Source organism: Falco punctatus, assembly GCF_963210335.1.
Source record: "Falco punctatus genome assembly, chromosome: 5".
Lineage (NCBI taxonomy): Eukaryota > Metazoa > Chordata > Aves > Falconiformes > Falconidae > Falco > Falco punctatus.
Window position 1 is genome coordinate 73,357,174 of NC_137584.1, and position 22,213 is coordinate 73,379,386.

At 50.3% G+C, this 22,213-nt stretch overlaps 1 protein-coding gene across 1 annotated transcript in view; it reads left to right on the forward strand.

Annotated features, from left to right (window-relative positions):
• Positions 1–9,442, forward strand: part of LOC308064083 (L-gulonolactone oxidase-like) — a 33,810-nt gene extending 24,368 nt beyond the window's left edge. Inside the window, exons 9-12 of the mRNA XM_080388008.1 lie at positions 452–601; positions 998–1,162; positions 1,645–1,735; positions 2,062–9,442. Of these exons, the coding sequence (XP_080244134.1) occupies positions 452–601; positions 998–1,162; positions 1,645–1,735; positions 2,062–2,190 (535 nt within the window). The 3' untranslated portion in view covers positions 2,191–9,442. The remainder of the gene's footprint in view (positions 1–451; positions 602–997; positions 1,163–1,644; positions 1,736–2,061) is intronic.
• The last annotated feature ends 12,771 nt before the right edge of the window (positions 9,443–22,213 follow it).

The following is a 22,213-nucleotide window of genomic DNA, read 5'->3' on the forward strand; positions in this document are numbered from 1 at the left end:
GCTGGACCCCGTGAAGAGGGAGAAGAGAGGCTGTGGCTGCTTAGGACTCTGCCAAGGGGTCCACCCTGGCACTCCACCCTGTTCCCAGTATCTCTCAGTCCCCCAGTGCTAGGATGCTCTGAGGAGGTACAGAGGCCACAGGGGGCAGGGAAGGTGATGACCAAGCACCCCTTTTCTAGCTTGCAGCAGGAGGCAGAAAAGGGAGCTGAGGGCAAGGGTGCAAGGTCCAAGATCACGTGGGATGAGCATGGGTGAGCTCGAGGCAGGGCTGAAGGACCCCATGGGCTCCAGCACCCTTGGAGGATTGCAGCTTTGCTTACAGCCCCTTGGGAGAGCATCCCCTTGCCCAGCATCCCCAGGCCTGTGGCACCACAGCTCACAGCCTGCCCTTGGCAAATCCCTGGGCAACAGCTCTGGGATCAGACCTCACCTCCTGCTCTCTTCCCTGCAGCACCTTCGTGCCCAGCTTGGTATCCTGGATCAACCGCTTCTTCTTCTGGCTCCTCTTCAGCTCCCGAGTGGAGAATATTTCCATCAGCTACAAGATCTTCAACTACGAGTGTCGCTTCAAGCAGCACGTTCAAGACTGGGCCATCCCCATGTAAATGGCCCTGCAGGCCCTCCCTGGCCACCCCCAGCTGGGCTTCATGCCCAGACCCCATCCCCTGCCTGTGCTCTACCTCAGCCCAGGCTGCCTGGAGCAGGGGCAAAGCCATGGACGAAAGGAACTGGTCCAGGAGGAGGCACCATTCCTTCCTCCAAGCCTAGCATGGGGACCCTTCTGCATGCCTGCCCTGGGGTACCAAATCCATGCCACACCATATCTTGGGGCTTTGTGAGCACAAAGCAATGGGAGGGGTGTGCTGGGACATGCCAAGCCATTCCCTGAATTAGCGTGGGGCCAGGGATGGAGCTGTGGTGATGGGGGTTCAAACCTGAAGGGAGCTGGCTATGCCCATGTCGGCATTAACTGGGGCTGGGGGCTTCTCCTGGGCAGTGAGAAGACGAAGGAAGCCCTGCTGGAGCTGAAGGGTGCCTTGGAGAACAACCCCAAGTTGGTGGCTCACTACCCCGTGGAGGTGCGCTTCACTCGGGGGGATGAGATCTGGCTGAGTCCCTGCTTCCAGCGAGACAGCTGCTACATGAACATCATCATGTACAGGTGAGCCATGTTCCCACTGCATCCCACTCTGCTCCTCCTCTTCCTCCCCAGGTCAGTATGCTGGTGCACCGGGAGCCGCTCCCAGAGTCCTGGCAGCAGCGAACGCCCAGCCCAAACACCCCAACACTGGTTCTCTGCTGGCTCTGGAGAGTTGAATCAAACGAGCTCCTGCACCTTTGTCCACTCACCCCACTCAGACATTTGCAGACATCAAGCCAGCAGGGATGGGGTGGCCTTGGAGCACCCTAGAGCCACCCAGCCCTGTTTCTTGAGGATGTTGTCCACGTGAGGGTCCACTGGCCAAGAGCTGGTGGAGTGCTTGTTCCTGGAGGGTTTCCATCACCTGGTACTGGTCAAAGAGCCCATGGTGATTCCCTAGGTTGTCCTCCCCAGGAGGGGAGTTTCTTGGGGAGGTTTCATGCGTGTGCAAAAATCCTCCCACAGGTCCCACTAATGCCCTCCCTACCTGACCCCCCCCCCAGGCCCTACGGGAAGAACGTTCCCCGCCTCAACTACTGGCTGACCTATGAAGGCATCATGAAGAAATACGGTGGGAGACCACACTGGGCAAAGGTACCGTTGGCCCCACTCCTCTGGGAGGAGAGGGTCTGCAGAAGGCTGTCCCTTCTGCTTCTCCATCACAGCTCCTCATGGGAGTGGGGGGGTTTGCAGTTGAATGGGGTTCAGAGAAGGGCCCCCACATCAGGCTGATCCAAGAGGGAGATGGGTGCCTGAAGGAGATGGTGTTGCCCTGTTTGCTGCCCGCCTTGGGCACGTAGATAAGGGGATGGAGGTCCCACCACTTCTGCAGGGGCTTGCCACAGGGGTGGTGGGGGTCCAGGGCCAGTGACACACTCCCCAGTGATGGGCAGCCCCCCCAGATGCTTTCTCTCCTGCAGGCCCACAGCTGTACTCGGAAGGACTTTGAGAAGATGTACCCAGCCTTCCCCAAATTCTGCTCCATCCGGGAGAAGCTGGACCCCACGGGGATCTTCCTGAACTCCTATCTGGAAAAGGTGTTCTACTAATGGGGGCAATGCCAGGGATGGAGGAAAAATCAGCCATTGCCCCCTTCTCAGGACACCCAGGTCCTCTGTGGTCTCAAGCTGCTGTACCCCCAGCTCTGCCCTTGTCTATGTGACAGCAGGTGGCAAGTGCTGGCCTCATGGGCAGGGACATGCTCTGATCTTGATGTTAACAACACTCTGCAGTGCCTGGAAATCTCTCCTGGATACCAGCAGCTTGCGGGGGGACCATCTCCCTGTCCCCCCAAGACCTGTACAGTCCCAAGTGGCTCCTGTCCAATCCAACATCTCAATAAAGACCTTTCTTTGAGCTGACTTTAGCTGTGCCTGGGCTTTCAGCCTGGATGTGTGTCCGATGGAGGCACTGTGGGAAAATTAGCTTTTTTTTTTGTGGGGAGGGGCAGGGAATTGGAGAAAACTGGGACCTAACAGAAGCATAGTATTACAGAAAAGATTTTAGGGTAAAATCCAGCTGTCACTTTCAGGACAGTTGGCATGCACGGGGTCCACTTCACCATGGCTCCCCGAGCAGCACAGCCTGCCAGCTCAGCGCATGCTGGTAAGGGTGACAGAAGGTGGAGCGGAGCGGGGATGCTCCCTGCGGGAATGGGAAGGTGATGGTACCACACAGCTGATAGGCTGCATAGCAGTCATCAAATGAAGACTCTATGAGAAGATGTCCACTGCCGAGCCAACCGTTGTGGCTAAATTACTTTCCCCAGATGAAATAATCTCACTGTAATGCTAACACACACCTCCATCTCAGAGTTACCTGCCTCCGAGGTATGGCCACACTCACTGGGCATGTGGTACCAGCCAGTAACAACAATATGTATGACTAGAGTCACTCAAACACCACGTAAATGTAAAGAAAATGGACTAGTCCTGGTCCGAAATAAGTCCCAAGAGGGGGGATTGTGGTCTAACCTCCTGAACTACCAAATTCTGATTTAGTGTTCAACTATACACAAGTCTGTGCATAAAGTTAGGTCAAGCTGACCCGCTCTCTAAAGGTGTTCTGAATGGAAGGGCTTCTGATCGAGGGAGCCAGCCTTGGGGAGGTGGGAAACAAAGAACCAGAATGAAAAGAACACCATTCCCTAAATTACACAGAAAGAAGCCTTCAAGTGAGGAAAGCTCTGGTTATAAGAGGAGACAGACTGACAAGGTGTTGCAGTGCAGTGACATCCACAGAAAACTGAAAATAGAACAAAGATAATTGTGCTAGTGGGAGATTGTGACATCCAACTCAAACAACCCCCCGGAAACAGGGCAAACCCTGGCTTGAGGAGCACGCGTAGTTAGCAAATCCGTCAGCAGTGCTCTCTGAGGAGGTGTACTGATTTGCTTTAGATGTGAGAAACTTGTAAACAGTCCTGTGCATGATGAATGAATATGCATTACACTCTGAAGTATAAAAAGTGGACAAATAAGGGGAGAAGTTAGGGAAGACTCCATCGTAACTTGGATCAGTCCATGCGCTGAACCTGTCTTCTCCCCCACAGGGACGCCTACTGGGTAAGAGCTTTATTCTGTGACTAACTCAGGCTAGCTGTTACTGGGTGTGTTGTTCTGAGCTTGCTTTGCAGTCAGTGTATTATCACTGACAATCTTTGAACCTTGTTCTGTCACAAACTTGCATTTTGTATAACAAAACTCTTCAGCTGAAGTTCATTTTGTATAGATCTCCAGAGATCTGAGTGGTTGTTATAAGGGATTTGACGCAGGGATGCTGTTGGGGTGTGTGTCCCTGAATAGGCTGGTTGAATCACCCCCCAACACCCCGGGCTCTCAAAGCGCAGGTGGTGGGCAGGCTGGGGGGGGCACAAGGGTCTCGTTTTCCTTGGGAAACTGCCAGGCTGATCAAATATAAGGGGTTCAAGGAAACCCCCCTTCTTAATGTGACAGGTGCCCAGCCCAGGGGACTGGGGAAGGGGCTTGGTGTCCCTGTACAGCCCTACTGCGGGGGTCAGGGCTGGGCACGGAGACCAGAGCCCATTGCACAGCCTGGGGCTGGTGCCAGCTGTGTCCTTAAGCTCAGGCCATCACCCCCCCCGAGGCACACAGGCAGGTTTTGGGAGGAAGAGGCTGCCTGCCAGGTCCACCCCAGCATGGCTTGTGTTGGTGTAAGGGAAGCCATGCATGGGCAGATGGGTTGTGTCCTCTTCCAGGTGGGACCACAGCTGTCCCATGCTGCCAAAACCTGCAGTAGATGTTCCTCAGGATCCAGTGGGGTGATGCCTGTGCTCCTGACCCTCCTCTCCTGAAAACCGTCCCTGCTAGACCAACCTGAACGGTACCAGTCTGAGCCCTGCTGACATCGCCAAGAGATGGGGAACGGAACATGGGTTTCTCAAGAGGAGTGGCAGGATTTCTCAGGATGGCCAGGACAGTTGGACAGCAAGTTGACAATGCTTTCAGAGAGATACATTGTCAGCTTGCTCAGTTGGTTGTTCAGAGAGGTTCCCAGTGCCATGCAGCCTCCCTGCCCTGCAGGGTTATGTAGGAAGAGAGTGCAAGATTTTATGGGGGTGACACATCCCCAGATCTTGTGACACTGCTTGGTTTGACTCTCTCCCACTCACTGCTGCCATGGTTTCTGTGTGTGTCATCTCCCCACAGCTTCACAAGCATCATGGCCTGGGTGTCTGGTGGCATGGCCAGGATTGCTGGTGTGCAGGACAGGATGAGGGGCACCAGCAATGATGTCTCTGGGGTTGATCTTGATGGACCATGACAACCCATTGATGGGCAGATGTGCTTTGGCTTCTACAGCCATCGGCTGGCACACGGGTATGCTGCAGCTCATGCATCTTACTGAGCTCAGGTCATGCAAGGTAAGATGCTGGAGTCATGTCCAATGCCAGCTAACAAACCTGGCGTTGCAGCCATGTCTGAGCAAACAGGTTGAAGAACACGGGAGGAAGGCTTCAGCAAAAGCATGGATGTCACTGCTGGTCCCCAGGAGCATCAGGGATGAAACAGTGGGAGATGCTGGAAAAAGTGCATTGTCTCGGGGAAAAAAATAGGCACAGTGGCTCGGCTGGTGGTCTGGTGGTTCCTCCTAGAAGCTGCCAGTTCACTGAGGTTTAACCTGGTCTCCAGCCCTCAGAGCCAGGCAGGGTGTAAGGTCTGAAATTTTTCTTTCTATCTTTTACATTTATGCAAGATCTTGAGAACACAACCTGAGGGCAACCTAGAGAGGAAGGTCAATTGTTTTTTGAACAAATAGTTAAAAAGTGTGAAAAGGAAGCAGGTGAAGATTCACATGAGTGAGCTGGCCACCCTCCTGGGAGGAGGGTTTTATCCACCCTCAGATTCTGCTGCAGTTTCATTTCTGCTGTGCCAGTTTCTGACAACTCTACAAATCTGAAGGTTGTATAAACTGACATAAATTTCAATTTCTTTTGCAATGGACTTCTTTTGTGGTCATACTTCTTCTTCCTACAGAGCTGATATTTGAATGACTTTAGTATCTAAATAACACACTCTCTAATTTTAGCTGTATTTATTGACAGAAACTTTGGGGAAGATTTCTTTCCAAGGAAAAGGTTTAAGTCTCTCAGCACTTGTATTTCAGTTGTTGGACTTGGTTTGCTTAGAGAAACTTTAGTCCGATTAAATGCAAGAAACTCTTTGAACTCTTGGAAAATTAAACTGACACCATTGTCTCAAAACTTGTGCTTTCAGCCGAGGGTGTGCTGCATCCAGTGTCTAGTTTGGTGCTGTAGAATGTGGATGCTTTTTTATATTTTCTCTGAAAATTCTTCCACAATTTTCTCTGCATAGTAGTTTTGCTGGCATATCCACAGGTCCTACATGAAGCATTTTAGGTGAAAAAATGCCAATCAAAATCACAAAAAAAAAGTACACGATATAAAAGAGTAAATATAATCCTAATGCTAATTATACTTGCTTTTTTATATTTTTTAATAGTCCAGGTTTAAAGATGTATTTGTCTGTTATCTCTAGGACTGCTGTGATTAGCAGCACACGTAAGGGTAGCGGTATATCCAATCTGTGACAATTATAGAATCATGGAATCATATATGTTAGGAAAAGACCTTCAAGAGCATCAAGTCCAACCATTAACCCAGCACTGCCAAGCCCACCACTAACCCATGGCCCCAAGCGTCACATCTACGCATCTTTTAAATCCCTCCAGGGACGGTGCCTCCCCCCCTCCCTGGGCAGCCTGTCCCAGTGCTGGACACCCTTTCGGTGAAGAAATGTTTCCCAGTCTCCAACCTAAACCTGCCCTGGTGCAGCCTGAGGCCATTTCCCCTTGTCCTGTCACTTGTGACCTGGGAGCAGAGACCAACACCCCACACCACCTCGCCTTATCCAGTTGCAAGGAATTGTCTGTTTAAAAGTAAATGTCACATCTGCTGCGGAGTCTGGTCTGCCAGCCTCCATGTCTCTAGGAAGTCTCTGTCTTCTCCCACTGTCGTGCATTAAATTATGCACCCACCACTGGAGCTGACCTGAAGGACACTTCAACATTAAGCTGTGGAGTCCTGTGAAGAAGTCAGAAATAGAAAACTTCATAAAAGCCCTGCTGTAACCCTGGAGGAGGTAGTGGTAATGTCCTTCTCAAATCAAAGCAGTGAAGAATGTTGACTATGCTCCTCTCTCCCCTTCAGGAGGATCTTGCAATACTTTCTTCCCTCGGGACCATCACCTTCTGATCTGCAAACAGTTCAGTTTCCAGTAAACGATAACACCCCACCACCCACTTAAGGTCACCCCCAGTTTGGTGTTGGTCTATTAGGATGGTAGGACGAAGACTCAGAAAATTTGATGAGTTCAAGGGGATCTCACGCCATGTCCTCTGTCACTGTGAACATTGCTGGGAGGGAGTCCTGTAATTCTGCACCCTTTGAAGTACAACTGATGCAGAGGGCATCCAGATAGTCATTCTTAACATCTCCTCCCTGTCCAGGGATGCCGGAAGCATGGCCACCACCTCCTATAGCAGCCCTAGTCCAGGATGCTCCGGCCCAGATGATGGAGCCCGGCCCATTGCCCAGGGACCTGGTGTCTGTCCTGGCAGAGGGATGATGCTGCTTTCCCATTTGCAGGGTCAACCAGCAGCAAAGCTGAGCACATGTGCAGAGGACACCCTCAGGTTTCACAGGCGTGTGCACATTCGCAGGTCCTTCAAGCACCAGCATGGCCCCTCTGTCCCCCCAGCACCCCTGCCTGGATCCCCACATCCCCAGTTTACCGGCTGGTCCACTGCTAGCTGGAAACATGCAGCACCCACACACTCATCCTATAGGCACCCTACACTGTGGGTCTGCCTGGGTACCAACCAAGACTCTCCACCTGCCTGATACCCCTGCTCTTGCACAGCTTGAGATTCACATAGCAAACGGGAAATGGAAAGGTGGGGACAGAAAAGAGAGTCACAGAGAAAGAAGTGGCTCACCAGTGAACAGAGCTATGATGAAGACAAATTTTCATCTGGTTGCATGCTTAACCTGAAGAACATTGTGTCTCCTGTGGCTACCAACTGCCCAGCACTCAGCAGACTTGGGAAGCAGGGAAATGCCACAGCACCCCAAAACCTGGACCCATTGCATGTTGTGACTGACTTCAAGTAGGATATGAACATCACCCCAACCACTGTGTCCTAGAGGAGACCTGCTCAGGTCGTTGCTGCAGGACCAGGAGAGCTTCCTCCAGCCAAGATGGACCCTGGTAACATTTCTATCTTCAGGCTTTAGAAAGGGACAACTCATTGTGTCCAGCATTTACTCTCTTTCAAAGAAAAAAAAAAAAAGGCCACATCCTCAGTCTGCACTACCTAAAGGAAGTTTCCCTTTCTGGGACCACAGAAACCATGCTGCTCTGCGTGCTTTGTCCCACCTGGCATTCCTGTGGCTTCCCCTTGGTTTCCTTCTCCACCAGGGTAGGGAGATGATGGATGATCCATCATCTTTTTCTCTGTCCTTGATGAATTTATTACCTCAACAGGATCCAGATGGGTGCCTGCTCCCAACTGAAAGTCCATTCAAAGATGCCATGCACAGCAGCTGCAGAAAACCATGAGGAAATACCCATGGCTGGGGTAAAAGACAAGCTCCTTCAGCAGGAGGTACACTTGCCTTGCAAGGGGAGAGGGAAGGACACCCACGAGGGGCTTTGCAAGCAAGAATGAGCACTAGGAGAGAGGGTGGGGGAAAGCAGTCTTTGTAGCACCTGTTGAAGTGATTAGCTCTGTTAAAAGGTCCTGTAGAGGTACGCAAGTGAGATCAAGAGACGTTCTACCTTGGCTTCAGCAACCGTGGTGTTGAGGAGGGTGTGGAATCCATGCACCTGTTCTTGTATCCAGGCATAAAATTTCCCAGTTGGACATTGGAATAGAAGGGAATGGAATGGGATAGAATGGAATGGAATGGAATGGAAGGGAATGGAAGGGAATGGAAGGGAATGGAATGTGTGGTGTATGATGCATGGACTCCAGGAGCGGATCAAAGGCACGAAGATACTCGAAGACACCTCAAAGACACTTTATTAAAATGAAGCAAGCCTTTCATACCATACCTTTACAGGGGGCTGACATGTCAGCCTGTAACTGTGCTCAGTAATTTTCCACTCTTGGCTCTTTTTCTATTGCAGACACAGCGACTTAGCAACTCCCTTCATCTACAAGGCCACAAGCCCTGTAGATGATACTCTGTATCTTAGAGTTTCTCTCCTTGCTCCCATGGCTTCCTTCCAACAAGCGTAACTGTCTCTCTCCCAAGGCCGGTTTTTGCTCACTGACTTTGTCGAGCTAGCTCGAGAAACACCCACAGGAATGGAATGGAATGGAATGGAATGGAATGGAATGGAGTATTTTCAGCTGGAAGGGAGATCTTCCATGCTAAGTCAGAGCAAGAGGTGATGTCCACTGGCACCAACCATTCCGGTCATCTGATGAATGCCAGACTGTAGTTTAGATCATCATTATGATATTATTGTTATTGTGTTGTTGGTGTAGAACATTTTTTATGATGGAAACGATGGTAGCAAGCATTTGAAGTTAATAGAGAACTATTTAGACTCTGGCCCAAGTGATTTCTGGGGACAGAGAACATCAGCTACCCAAACTTTTCTTCAAAGGTTTTTCATTTATTATTTTTTAAAGAACTATTTCACATGATTCCGCATACGTTCAGGGAAGACCTGAGTCGCTGTCCCTGGAGGTATTTAAAAGATGTGTAGATGTGGCACCCAGGGACATGGATTGGTGGGTTTGACACTGTTGGGTTAAAGATCTTTTCCAATCTAAATGATTCCATGTTTCTATGATCAGGGAGACTGAAAATGTCATCCTCCCAAAGAAAGCAGAAATCTACCACTCCCTTACCGTATCCATTCACAACGACCTGCTGCCATGCTAGGAAGGTACGACAAGTCACCTCATTTTTTCTTCATTTTATACTGAAGTTTCTTCTGATTTCTACAGAATAACACCAATACAGTTTCAGAAGAAGAGTCCAGGCTTACAGTCATAGAATCAGAGAATCATAGGACTTCCAAGACGACCACTAATCTGTGTCCCTAAGTGCCACATCTATGTGTTTTTTAAACATCTCCCGGGATGGTGACTCCACCACATCCCTGGGCAGCCTGTCCCAGTGCTGGACACCCTTTCGGTGAAGAAATTTTTCCTTATATTGAACTGGAACCTCATCTGGAACAATTTGCCTGTTGAAAGGTTGGATAGAAATCCACAGGGCAAAAACTTTCCTTGGTGATCAACTCAGAGAATTCTGAAGTCCAAAGTACATCATGCTCAAATGCAGAAAATTAGCTGCCTGTTTTACTCTAATTTGCTATTTCTTGTAAACTATGGATTATTTTTTTTTAATTAATCCCTTGTTGTTTGTCTACCTTTGAAGGACATCCTTCATGTCTCCTTTAGCATTGTAAAGTAATAAGCTCATGAATTCGTTACTGCCTTCCTTTCCCATCAGTAGGTGGCATACTCAGAAAATGAAAAAGTTAAAACACCAGAATCCAGGAGTCACTCATGTCTGCTTTAGGAAGATCCCTTCATTACTTGATTAGTTAATTCTGAAAATGGACTGCTGGGCCAGTTAGCCAAGCCTAAGCAGGAAAGTGTCCTGGAGGTGGGCCACCTCCAGTACAGCAGTGTAAAGCACCACATCTTACTTTCCCGACCCACACCCCTGCCCCTCCTCCCCACGAGCATCTTGGGTCTGGATCTCAGTGTGACAGTCACTGCTTCACCAACAGATGCTGCCAGGAAAAGTGGAGTACAAGCCTACAAGAGGATGCAACCCATCCTTAGCAAGGGCATAAAGAGAGAGTTGGAAAGGGGAATGTTTGAAACAGCGCAAGCGAGCATGAAAAGGTACTTCCAGGACCTGAAGGTAAGTTGTGCACGTTCTTGTTCCTTGGGAGCCTCTCTACAGCCATGGGTAGTGTTTAGGGGTAGAGGACAACATCCCAAAAAAGGGTCTGGTGAATACGTGTGGTAAGATGAAGGCATCTCCTTGCGAGACGTTGGCATCAGGAGGCTTTCATGTGCACTGGGAGGCTACTGCTGGCATTGCTTTTGTGGCACGAGTCATCTCCAGTGGTGCCCAGGAGCATTATTAATGTCATTAATTCATTATGGCTGCTCACCAGTGTTGACCCACCTTAGCTCAAGGAACTGATGTGGGCCTGAGCCCCATACTCGAGGGTCTGCCCACAAATACCTAACTTAACTAGTAGCTGTCACCCATAATTGTCAACTGGATCACTCCTATCCTCAAATTAATAATGATTTGGGCTTTGGAGTAGCTCAAACTGCTGCCTCTGCATCGGAGAGCTCCTCAGCCCCAGCAGGCAGGAACAGGGTAGGGCTGGAGGGGGGAGGGGCTCTGAGCCCTGTCCCCTCCTCATATGCTGGGCCATGTGATGGCTGCAGGTGGAGATAATCAAGAAGATGGAGAAGGACTTCTCTGACATGCTCAGCCTCACCTTTTGCCTGTGGGACCAACCCAACAGCAAGCTGCCAGGTACAGCCTCGGTGCACCAGCTTGAGGTGGATGTTTTGTGCCATGCATGCAGCCCCAGGTCCTGCACCCCCCTTTTGGAGGTACAGCAGGGAAGAGCAACAGGATTTCCCAGCTGTGGCTTAGAGCTGCAAAACTCTCAGGTGCAAAGATATTTCTGCTGCTGCGGCCAGGGATGGTCTTTGCAGTCTAAGTGGGGCACCAGGGAAGAGGGATGAGAAGAACCTGAGCCAGTCCCAAAGAGTGGGTGCAGGGCATGGCTTGGGGAGGGTTTCCTGCAGCCAGTTTTGGTTTTTCAGTTTCAAGAACAGATTTCAAAACCTCACTCTGCTTGTCATTCTTTGCGGGAAAAAAGAAAACTTTGGGATAAATCTGTAGGCATATACTTTATTCAAGCCAGTGGCAGCTTCTTTCCTGCTTGAACACACCTATGTCTTGGAGATCGGTGGTAAACGCTTTGGGGTGAAGTGAGGACTATGGGCTCATGCAGCTCAATAAACCTGCCCAAAGAGAGGGGAAAATGCAATTTGTGACAAATGGCCTAGCTAGGAAAGCTGGCCCATGCACTGCAGGTAGGTGTTAAAACCCTGATGGCTGTGCTGCGGGAAGCATGTGCCCGTAGATAATTAACCTGCTGCAGCATCATAAACGAGCATCTGGGCCAAGTTTCTTGTTCGAAATCCAGGGTGACTCCTGCACAAACAAACGAATTAGTGCTAAGGCTGGTTATGGCCCTTCAGGCACAGTGTGATGCTGTGCCCGTGGGGGTCCCAACCAATGCCCCTGGCCCTGGGATTGCTTTGGAGAGAGTTTAGCAGATCGCCTGTGGCTGGATGGGTGAGCTCTGGCCAAAGAGCAGCCCTGGGCAGGTTTAATTTAGTAGTAGAGCCCTTTCTACGCTGCAATGAGAAAGGAGCTCATGAATGTCTTTTTCTGAGGTGTGGTTCTTCTGTAGGGTGGGAACAAGTGATGGTCGAGCTGCCGGGAGCTGTTTTTGCTCTCCTGCATGTTTCCCAGGTGGGGAACCAGCCCTGGCTTTCTGCTCACTGAAAACAGCTCCCAGGGCTGACCCTGCCTTTGCACCTCAGCCAAAAGCCAAGCATCCAAGTTGCTGGGGCAGTTCAAGCTCCAAGCTTCCCAGGGTGAGCTTGGAGGCAGTGGATGTGCTTGGCCATGGGTCTTCTGGACCCCAGCTGAGCACACTTACCTCCTGGCTGGTCCACATCAAGGAGCAAGCCTTCTCCTGGCTTTTCATCCCTGCATCTTGTATATGTTTATCATCCTCTAGACTTTCGTAGGGTATAAATCAAGTCCCCTGCCCTTCTGCTGATCCAGCACCCTGGGGCAGCTGTGCTGGAGGCTTCCTGGACTAACAAAGCTGTCCCATGCCAGGACCAACCATCAAAGGGGTGAGTGGTGAGCACCAGTCATGCTCCTGTGCCTGAGTGATGACACAAGTGACCTCAGCTGGAAAATGTCTTAATTATCTTCTTTTTCTCCCTTAAGTGGTTCTTGAAATACAGACCACTGTGAGGTCTTACCACCACTCCTCTGAGCACAGTCTGTTGTGGAAAACCAGGGCTGACCTGGGGCTGAGAGATTGAAACTGCAGAAGCTCAAGGAGAGGGGGCAACCTTGCCACCACATGCTCTGCTTCTGCAAGCATGGGAGGGGACCTTCCCCAGGCTTCTGCTGCCCTCCACCCTGTCCACTGCACCAGCTCACGCCAAATTATTACACTTTCACACTTGCAGATTTCAGGAGGATAAAGCTTCCCAATTTTAGCTAGATGCCAAGACATGAGAAGTCACAGGATCTTTTAAACCTCATTTCCTAACAGAGGAATTGGCTTTTTAGAATTTCTTCACTTTGCTTGGGGACAAAGCATGCAATCACCATAGCAGGAGTGGAGATGGGATGCCTGCACAATAGTTTCTTCACCCAAGTATACCATTCATTTTAGGGAGCTACCCTTGTGGTAGCATGTCCATCATGCCAATCCTGCTCTGCTCTTTCTGCTCTTGCCTTAAACATCCCACAAAAACCACAGCCAGGAGCAATTTGCCCGGCTAAGGGGACTTTGGGGCTGATCCATGGCTGGCTGTAATCTCTCCCCTTGGGCAAAGTCTGTCCTCAGGGATTTTGGAGACTTGAATTCAGGTCTGTGTCAAGGCTGATTAGAGAAAACTGGCTAGGAAAAGAATTTCAAAGTGGAGGGATTTCAACACCCATGCATTTTGGGTGTGAAGAGTTGTGCTGGCCATCCCCAGCTTCTGGGATGCCCCTTTCAGTTCTGGTGAGAATGGGCAGTTGAGTTTGGGCAGCTCCCTGCCCTGAAGTAGACATCTATCCCAGGTCAGGTGAGCCACCACCTCGGCCTTAACTCCAGGGTTTATGAGGGTAATGAACTCAGATGTCCCAGCCTGGGTGATTTGACTTTCATCCCTATACACCTTCAATTCAGGTTTCAGAGACAGATTTCTCCCAGCATCGGTGATAAAAGCTTAGATTATTTACTATGAGGCTTTCACGCCCAGTGGGATTGTGACAATAAGAATGCCCTTTCAACATGAAAAAGTGCAGAAGGTGAAAAGGCAGCTGAAACACCCTGAAAGTGCCTGAGGACACTGCAAGAGAAACAAGGGTCTTTTAAAAACGGTGAGTATGAGAATGCATGAGCGCATCTCAGCACTGGGTAGGCCAGGGACATGCCCCAAACAGGGCATGTTTTGGAGAGGGATCATAGCCCTGCCTGTAGCAAAGGGAAGAGAGACAAGAATGCTGCAGCAGCATGCAGCGCTGGCCATTTCTATGGAGAATCAGGTCCCCAGATCCTGATGGAGTGATCTTGGCGCTGTCTGAGGGACCAGAGCATCCCATACAGGTCCCTTATGCCTGCAGCAACTCATTCTGATTGCTCCCTGAGAAAAGAGACCCTTGGCCCTGGGTATCTTCCCTACCAAACTGCGCTGAGTAGAAATAACGCAAACTTTGCAAATAATACAGATTGAGCTCCAAGGTTCAGCTCTGCTTGGAGGGTTTGGCGGAGGCTTGTTTCCAGAGAGTAAAATAAAATCAGGAATTGCCTACTTGGATTGCTCCAGAGGGGTGCATAAAGCAGATCTGGCTCTCTGACAACTTCCTGCCGTAAGGAAAATTAGCTGTCCTTCTTGGCATCCCATGGAAATGTCAGAGGAGGGATTATAGCTTGCAGCAAAGCAGAGGGAAGTACAACAGGGTCTGCTGGGACAGAGGCCAGAAGTGAGTGGAGAGCTGTGTGCCATCTCCTGCAGAGCTCCCTGGGAGCTTCTCCCACTTTGGAATGGGCTGGCCAGGGTTTGGAGCAGGGAAATGAGGGAAGAGTAAGGATGTTGAGATCAGAGGCCATCCTGCAGGAATAGCTCTTTTGGGAGGTGTTGGTGATGGAATTAATGCACCTAGCAAGGAGAAAACTCCCCCAGTATTTGCATCTGCTGCAGTGGTCTGCATTCAGACCAGATAGAATGAAGAAATTTTTTTATGCTGGGGGCGGCGAGGCGGTGGCCCAGGCTGCCCAGAGCAGCTGTGGGTGCCCCATCCCTGGCAGGGCTCAAGGCCAGGCTGGACAGGGCTGGGGGCAGCCTGGGCTGCTGGGAGGGGTCCCTGCCCGTGGTGGGGGGTGGGACTGGGTGGTCTTTAAGGTCCCTTCCCACCCGAACCATTCTGTGATTCTATGACTTCTTCTTGCACCGCTCCTTCAAGTCTGCCTTTGACCCGATTTGCATTGGGCTCTTCAGCACCTTTGTGCATTGAGCATTGCTGAGCAATGCTGAACCTTGGTCTGTTTGGGACAACGCAAGGGAAGACCAGGGAAAGTGATAGCTGTCTCCTTTCTGCTCCAGACAGCTGGCTTTTGCTTTCCATTAGTGGTAGGAAAGTAACAGAAATACAGGATTTTGTTCCAAACCAGCATGCCGTTATGAGGAACATCATTCCATCCCTCTGATCATTTTTGTGGCCTCCTCTGGCCCTGCTCCAATAGGTCCATGTGTTTCCTGTGCTGAGGACCCCAGAGCTGGACACAGCGCCGCAGGGGGGGGTCTCACCAGAGCAGAGTAGAGAGGCAGAGTCCCCTCCCTCAACCTGCCGATCACACTTCTTTTGACGCAGCCCAGGATGCTATTGATGCTGTGCCTAAGGCAGGTGGTCAGGGACCTGCCCAAGTTGCTCCACGGTTACATGCCAGCAGGATTAGCCAGGTCTTGGGAAGTGCACTGAACAAAGACGGTGGTCAACAAGGTCATGCCAGGGGCCAGAGCCTGATGTCCTCTCAACCGGCAGCAAGTTCTTCCAGGACTTGTTCTTCAGCAGCATTCCTGGAAAGAGTGCAACAGTATTGCAGTCCCGGGATGATGTTTTTCTGCCATTTTCCTCTGAGAGCTCTGCTGTGCCTGGGTTTTGTCTGGGATGGATGCTTAGCTTTCTTGCTGAGGCATTGTCTGGGGGCATGGGGCAAGGCATGGGAGACCTAGCATCTGAGCTGAGCTTGTGGTTTGGGTTTCTCCTACAGCTGGTGAACAGAGAGGCCATACAGGAGGTATTTTTAGCCCCACCTGTTTTAGGATAGGATGCAATATCCTGCAGAGTTCTTTACATTGTGCTCACACAGGCTGCTAGTGGCCAAAGGAGGCTACGGGGCTGACAAAGGAGAGGCAGAGTGTTTCTGACTGTCCTTTCCTTATGTTGAGACAAGTAGGAATGACCTGGAAATCCAGGAACAAAATGATCACAATGGGATGTATCAAAGAGCAGCAGAATTGTAGAATCATAGAATCACAGAATGGTTTAGTTGGAAGGGACCTTAAAGACCACCCAGTCCCACCCCCTGCCGTGTGCAGGGACCCCTCCCCCCAACCCAGGCTGCCCCCAGCCCCGTCCAGCCTGGCCTTGAGCCCTGCCAGGGATGGGGCACCCACAGCTGCTCTGGGCAGCCTGGGCCAGCGCCTCGCCGCCCTCACAGAGAAGAATTTCTTCCTCATCTCTCATCTCCATCTCCCCTCTCTCAGGTAAAGCCATTCCCCCGTGTGCCATCGCCACCTGCCCTTGCCCAAAGCCCCTCCCCAGCTTTCTTGCCGGCCCCTTTAGGCACTGGCAGGTGCTCTAAGGTCTCCCCGCAGCCTTCTCCTCCCCAGGCTGAGCCACCCCAGCTCTCCCAGCCTGTCCCCACAGCAGAGCTGCTCCAGCCCCTGAGCATCTCCCTGGCCTCCTCTGACCCTGCTCCAGCAGCTCCATGGCCTTCTTATGTTGGGGGTCTCAGAACTGGCCAATAGAGTTTTTTTCTTGTTTGATTTTTCTGACTAGTTAAACAGAAATTGCCACCAGGAGTTTTGAAATTTTTTAAGCCACCACTCATTCTTTAGTAGAAGCAAAGCAACACATGAGCTAATTGTCTTACTAAAGCCAAATAAACACAAAGAAGCAAAATCTCATAAGCCATGCTTTTGGCTTGGCAGGACAAGATGATCCAACTTTCATCCTTGATAAAACAACTCTAAAGAACTTTTTGTATCCTAGTACATCTTGTCTTCATTCCCTCAGTGATACACATGCACGGTGAAATGTTTGCTGCCATCTAAACTTGCGTGCTTTCTTCTCAAATACCCACACTAATTTAACCTTGGAAACTCAGCTGCAGGCAGCCTGGTGTAGGAAGCAGTCAGGTCTTTCTTCTTCCCCAAGAAACCTATAATGGCATGATTTTGTTCAGCTACTGAGCAAACTAAAAGTATCTCACCATTACTCATTTACTTAGGCAAAGCTTCTAATTGACTTACATGTCTCAGCAACGTGCTCATCTCTGCCCCCATTGCTTCTAATCTTCCTGCAGCCAACAGCCCCCAGCCCTTGTTTGCCTGGAAAACCAGGACTGATGTACCGCATTAGTGGTGCAATATATATAAGTCATGGTGGTGTTTGCAACTCCATCCTTTTATGCTCTGTGTTTTACAGGAGTTCAGACAGAATAAGAAAGAAAATTACTATCATCCTATATACCACTACCCAAAGAAAAAAAAAAAGAAAGTGAATTGATCTTGTGTCTTCTGATAAACTTGCCTTAGCTGCCAGAGAATAAAACAGCAACAATTAAATCTGGGCTGGCCTGGGGATAGGATCAATCTACAGACAACATCAGCAGCATCCCCTACCTGCGCTATCCCCTGCTCCCCTACCCTGGCTGTCCTCTCAATCCTTCTGTCCCTGGGAAAACAATGACTCCTGGAGAGTCAGCAAGCTGGGGGAAGACCATCATCTATCTGATGGTCTTTTAGGAGGGACCTCTAATGACTGGCAGCTATTATTGAGCATTGGGTACAGCAGAACTGTTTAATGCTAAGCCACAGTCAGTCAGCTCCTGCTTCATCCTTGGGGCAACACTAGATGATTTGCAAGACACCCTGCTAGAAGGTAATGGAAAGTAAACAGGAACCTCAGGTGACAAGAGCATGATGGAGCTGGTCCTAAACTTGAAAGCTAATAACAATACCCTGCACTGCAAGGAGCTCCTGGTAGTATGGTTGGGTATGTCCAGCCCAGGATGTAAACTCAGTCTTAAAAGTCTGTGCAATACATGCCTTGGAGGCCATGCTATTAAAACACCGCTCAAGCCAGCTTGAAGACAGGTTCATTGATATTATGGGCACTTGGAACTGGAAAAATCACACATGTACACACAAATTTCTGCCCGTTGGCCATGGAGACACCACCAGTGTGCCTCGACAGGGTGCAGAGGGAGCATTCTGAATCCCTGTCCACCATCTGGCCCATTGGTCAGAGACCACTGTTCTCATGAATGTCTTTAGCAGGGCAGATGCAGCCCAATATCCCTCAATTTAACATCTCTACTCCACGTAACCACCTGGTGTGCTCTGCCTCCTCCTGGGCTCGGAAGTGTTTGTTTGGGTACTGCTGGCAAACGAGGCTTTGGAGAGATGCTGGCATCACTTGACGTCAATTCCTGCAGACAGAGATCATCATGAAAGCCCTTGAAAGATAAATTCTTTTGAAGAAGAAGAGTACCTACGAGTCCTTTGTGTTGTCCATCCAAGGCACCTTATTGCTGTGAAGGTAAGACTGGTTCTCCATCTAATTCTGCGTCTGCCCCTGTGAGTTTGCTGTCTGGCCCTGGGATGTGTTTTCCCAGCTCTCGTGTGGAGTCTAGGTACAGAAGCCTTTAGTTGCACTGGCTGAAAGAGGACGTGTAAATGTGTGCCCTTGGGCGATGTCCTCAGTGGCTCACAATCTTATTTCCAGGGAAAATGTTTGAGTTCCAAAACCTACTGCATAAATCCCTTGTGTTGTTGATACTGTTCTCCCATCCCTTGACTGTCAAAGCACATAAATGCATCATGCTTCTCTTGTGGGTCAACTGGAAGGTCTTCATCCCTGGGATGGAGAAAGCAGCATGTGGGGTAGGGGAGCAGAGACCTTGTCAAAAGCTACTGGGAAAAGCTGGAGGGGAACTGGAAGAAGTTACTTGAAGATTTTGCTGTTGAATAAAGGAACTTTTTTAGGTTGGCAAAAGTAGGTTGGGAAGAGGGGGATTGGGAGGTGGAAATCTGCCACTGGCTGGTTCCCAGGCAGCGTGGCTTTAGGATCAACAAGAGCGTGTTGGTGTTTCCTATCATTGCAAGAGGGGCTGCTCAGATAAGTGGGAAGGAGACATGTGAGCGGATAAAAACTCATCTGGAACATGACATTGAGGTGGAAGGTGGGAGGGAGATGTTTGAAAAAGCAAAGGAGAAGATGAAGAGCCAGTTCCAGGGTCTGATGGTGAGTGATGCTTCGAAACTTGCTGTTGGCAATCCAGAAAGTGTGATAGACAAATTAATGGCTGGACTGGTGGTCACTGCAGAGTGCTTTTAACGCTGTTATGGACCATGTGGGGTGCAGCTAGTAAGACGACAGAGTGGTTGTGCAAGAAGCAGCTTGCTCTGCAATGTCATAAATGTGATCGTCTGGAAATTTCAATGACAAAATCAGCTCTTGATCAGCTTCTTCTGATTTTTGGTTGGATTCAATTCCCTGGTTGCCCCCAAAACCAGCTTTGCCATCTTCTTACGTAGCAAGCAAAATTATGGTTTTCTAGGTAGTAATTTCCCAGCTTGGTTCCTTCCTTTCCTGATTTCTGACCTCACATGAGCTCTTCCACCTCATCTCTGACCATTCAGACCATTCTTGCATGTTGAAACCTGATGGATTCAGGCCGTGATCACACAGGCCAAGACTCATCACAGTTATTTGAGGGAAGTTCCTTTATACTGGCCAGAGATCCAGTGATGGACACCCGGTCCCACCCGGGCGGGATGCGGACTCACCTAATAAACTCATCTGCTTTGCGTATGGAAGATCAGTTTTGATGCTTTCCCAGCAGGTTTCTTGGGTATGACCAGGTCAAAGCTGCCATCACTAATGTTACAACCATGGTGATCCCAGCAGGTAGTAGTGCAAATTGGGAGTTCCTGGAGCTTAATGGCTCTTTCATCTGATGTCTGATGCTGTCATCCTCTGTGATAGCAGAAACATCTCACCAACATGCTGGAGAAGGATTATTCCAACATGCTCAGCCTCACCTTTCGTCCATGGGACCAGCTGGTTGGGACGTGGCCAGGTATGGTCCAACCTCTCTGGTGTAAATGTGGTGGATGGAAAAGTGTTTGGAGACAGACTTGGGGTGCTCTCTGTGTGTCTTTTCACACCATATATTCCTAAATAAACAACTGAAGTCCATGACCGCTGAGCGTACTTGCATGTTCTCATTCATTTCTACCGGACACATTATGATTTTCTTCCCCTTCTACAGAAAAAAGAGTCCAAAACCTAAATCTGTTTCATTTAGCTCTTCTCCTTGCTGTTTTCCAGAAGGCATGCCAAGAAATCCGGGCTTTGCTGAAATCCCTGTGACAGCTCGAGCGACCAAAAAGATCTGCAAGTAGAGTCTTTCTTTTCTTCTTTTTCATCAGATTTGGGTTTTTTTTGGTTTTTATCCTTAATTGCTTTTAAATGATCAGTTCATTGCTCTTCTATGTTGACCATCACGTGAGTGGGAATTTTAGAGGTATTATAGATTAGATTCGGTAGGTTAAATGCAGGCTTGTAAGGACCCAGGAGGGTGTGAATCTCTTGTTGGTCCTGTGTCACATCTGCCAACCCCTCATGAAGGGGCTTTTCCCCATTGCTGGCCTTGCTTGATGAGCACTGGAGGTGCCTCAACTGCTTTGTTGAACATCTTTTAGGGAACAGAATAGTAGATGAGGTGTATGAGTTTAATTGCACTTATACTAAAAGTTAGCTGTAGCTTGTGCATAGTTTTACACTCTTTTTGTAAAGGTAAATCCCTTTTTTCCTCATGTATTTGAGTTTTTCAAGAAGCCAGCAGATTGAGACTCACCTACACCTGAATCAAACCCAGGACCTTCCATGACAAATTTATTGTGTGGTGTATAAACAGAGAAGGATGTAAAGGTGCAAAAGAGCAATTCTGCTGGAAATTACCGGAAATCTCATAAAATATTAACCTCTTTGGATTACACGTGACTGGTACTATGAAAGAAGTAACCAGGCTGCTTGGTCAGGTGTTTTGTATTAAGATGAGACCTTGGGAGTACTCTGCAGTAATTGTCTTTATTTGCTGCAGCTTTGGTTTCACTGGGGTAAGTGTTGCAGATGTTTGGCCAGGTCTGGACGGAGCATGCTTTGATGATGGTTTTGGCCTTTCTTAGAGGAAAGGCAGCTCAGCAGTCAGAGCCCTACCCCAAGCTGTTCAGACCTGCAGTGCGTTGTCTTTCCTTGTCCCAGACTTTCAGGGTGTCCTTTGGTAGGTGTCCCAAGGAGAAGCCTTGGTCAGGGGTGGCTGTGGGAGACAGCTGCCATGGATTCACATTGCACCGCGGTAGGAGGAGACCTGCAGCCACCTGGCTGCACCCCTGGAGATCTTTCCTCCTGATGGAAGAGGCAATGTGTGTCCTCAGGATGGCACCACGGCTGGAGATGCCCCTGGGCAAGGAGCGCTTGCCCTTCTCCCCCTAGGTCTTGTCATCCTTTTTCCAAGTCTAGGTCTTGGTCCCAGTAGGTTTATGGCTTCCAAAAAGGTGTGTTGTCATGGCCTGTCTGATGGCACCTGGGGGGGGGCGAGTGGCTCAGCCTGTGATGCAGCATGCTCAGCTCTCCAGGCACGCCTCTGCCTGGCCCCATCATCCCTATGGATGGTGAGCCAGCCACCAGCCAGCAGTGACCCACCATCCCAGTCTGCCCAGTGCTCGCTCTGGCAGTGTTCCCAGACAAGGAGCAGTACACCCATGCAAAGCCACCCCAAGGGGACAGCAGTCACCCTCCTGATTGTGCCACTGGGCCAAGCTAGCCACCACCACCCCCAACCCTGTAGAGATGTTGGAGGGTGCTTTGCTCTGCTCCAGGACCAGGGATGGGGTGGGGACAGGGGGTCCAGGGGACCAGGCTAGGGGCCCAAATGGCCTGGGGCAGCTGCAAGCTGCAGCAGGGAGCAGGCAGCACCCCACAGGCAGCAAAGGACTTGCAGCAGCACCTTTAAGCTTCCTCCCCACCTTGCCCCATCCCAGAGACTGACCCTGGTGTGTGCATCTTGCACTGCTCTGCACAGCCCACACCGAGGCTGAGAGCAGCGCTGGTCTGGGGTCACCTCAGCTTATCTCTGGTCCTCCGTGCCTCAGTTTCCCCATGGGTGCAGGGTGGACAAGCACCTTTCCCCTCTCCGGGGGCCGCAGTTGCTCCTGCCCGTTGTGGGCTGAGCTGGGCAAGCGAGCGGAGAGTGAAAGGTGTGGACACCCGCTGGAGCTGGGACACGGACCACCTCATGCACCCACCTCCTGCCCCAGGGGCAGGACTCCTAGGGGGAATCCCCCGACCACAGGCCAAGCGCACGTGGAGGATGCTCCTGCCCCGGTCCCCCCTCCCCCTGCCAGATCCTCCCAGGGGATGCTCCTGCCCCGGCCACC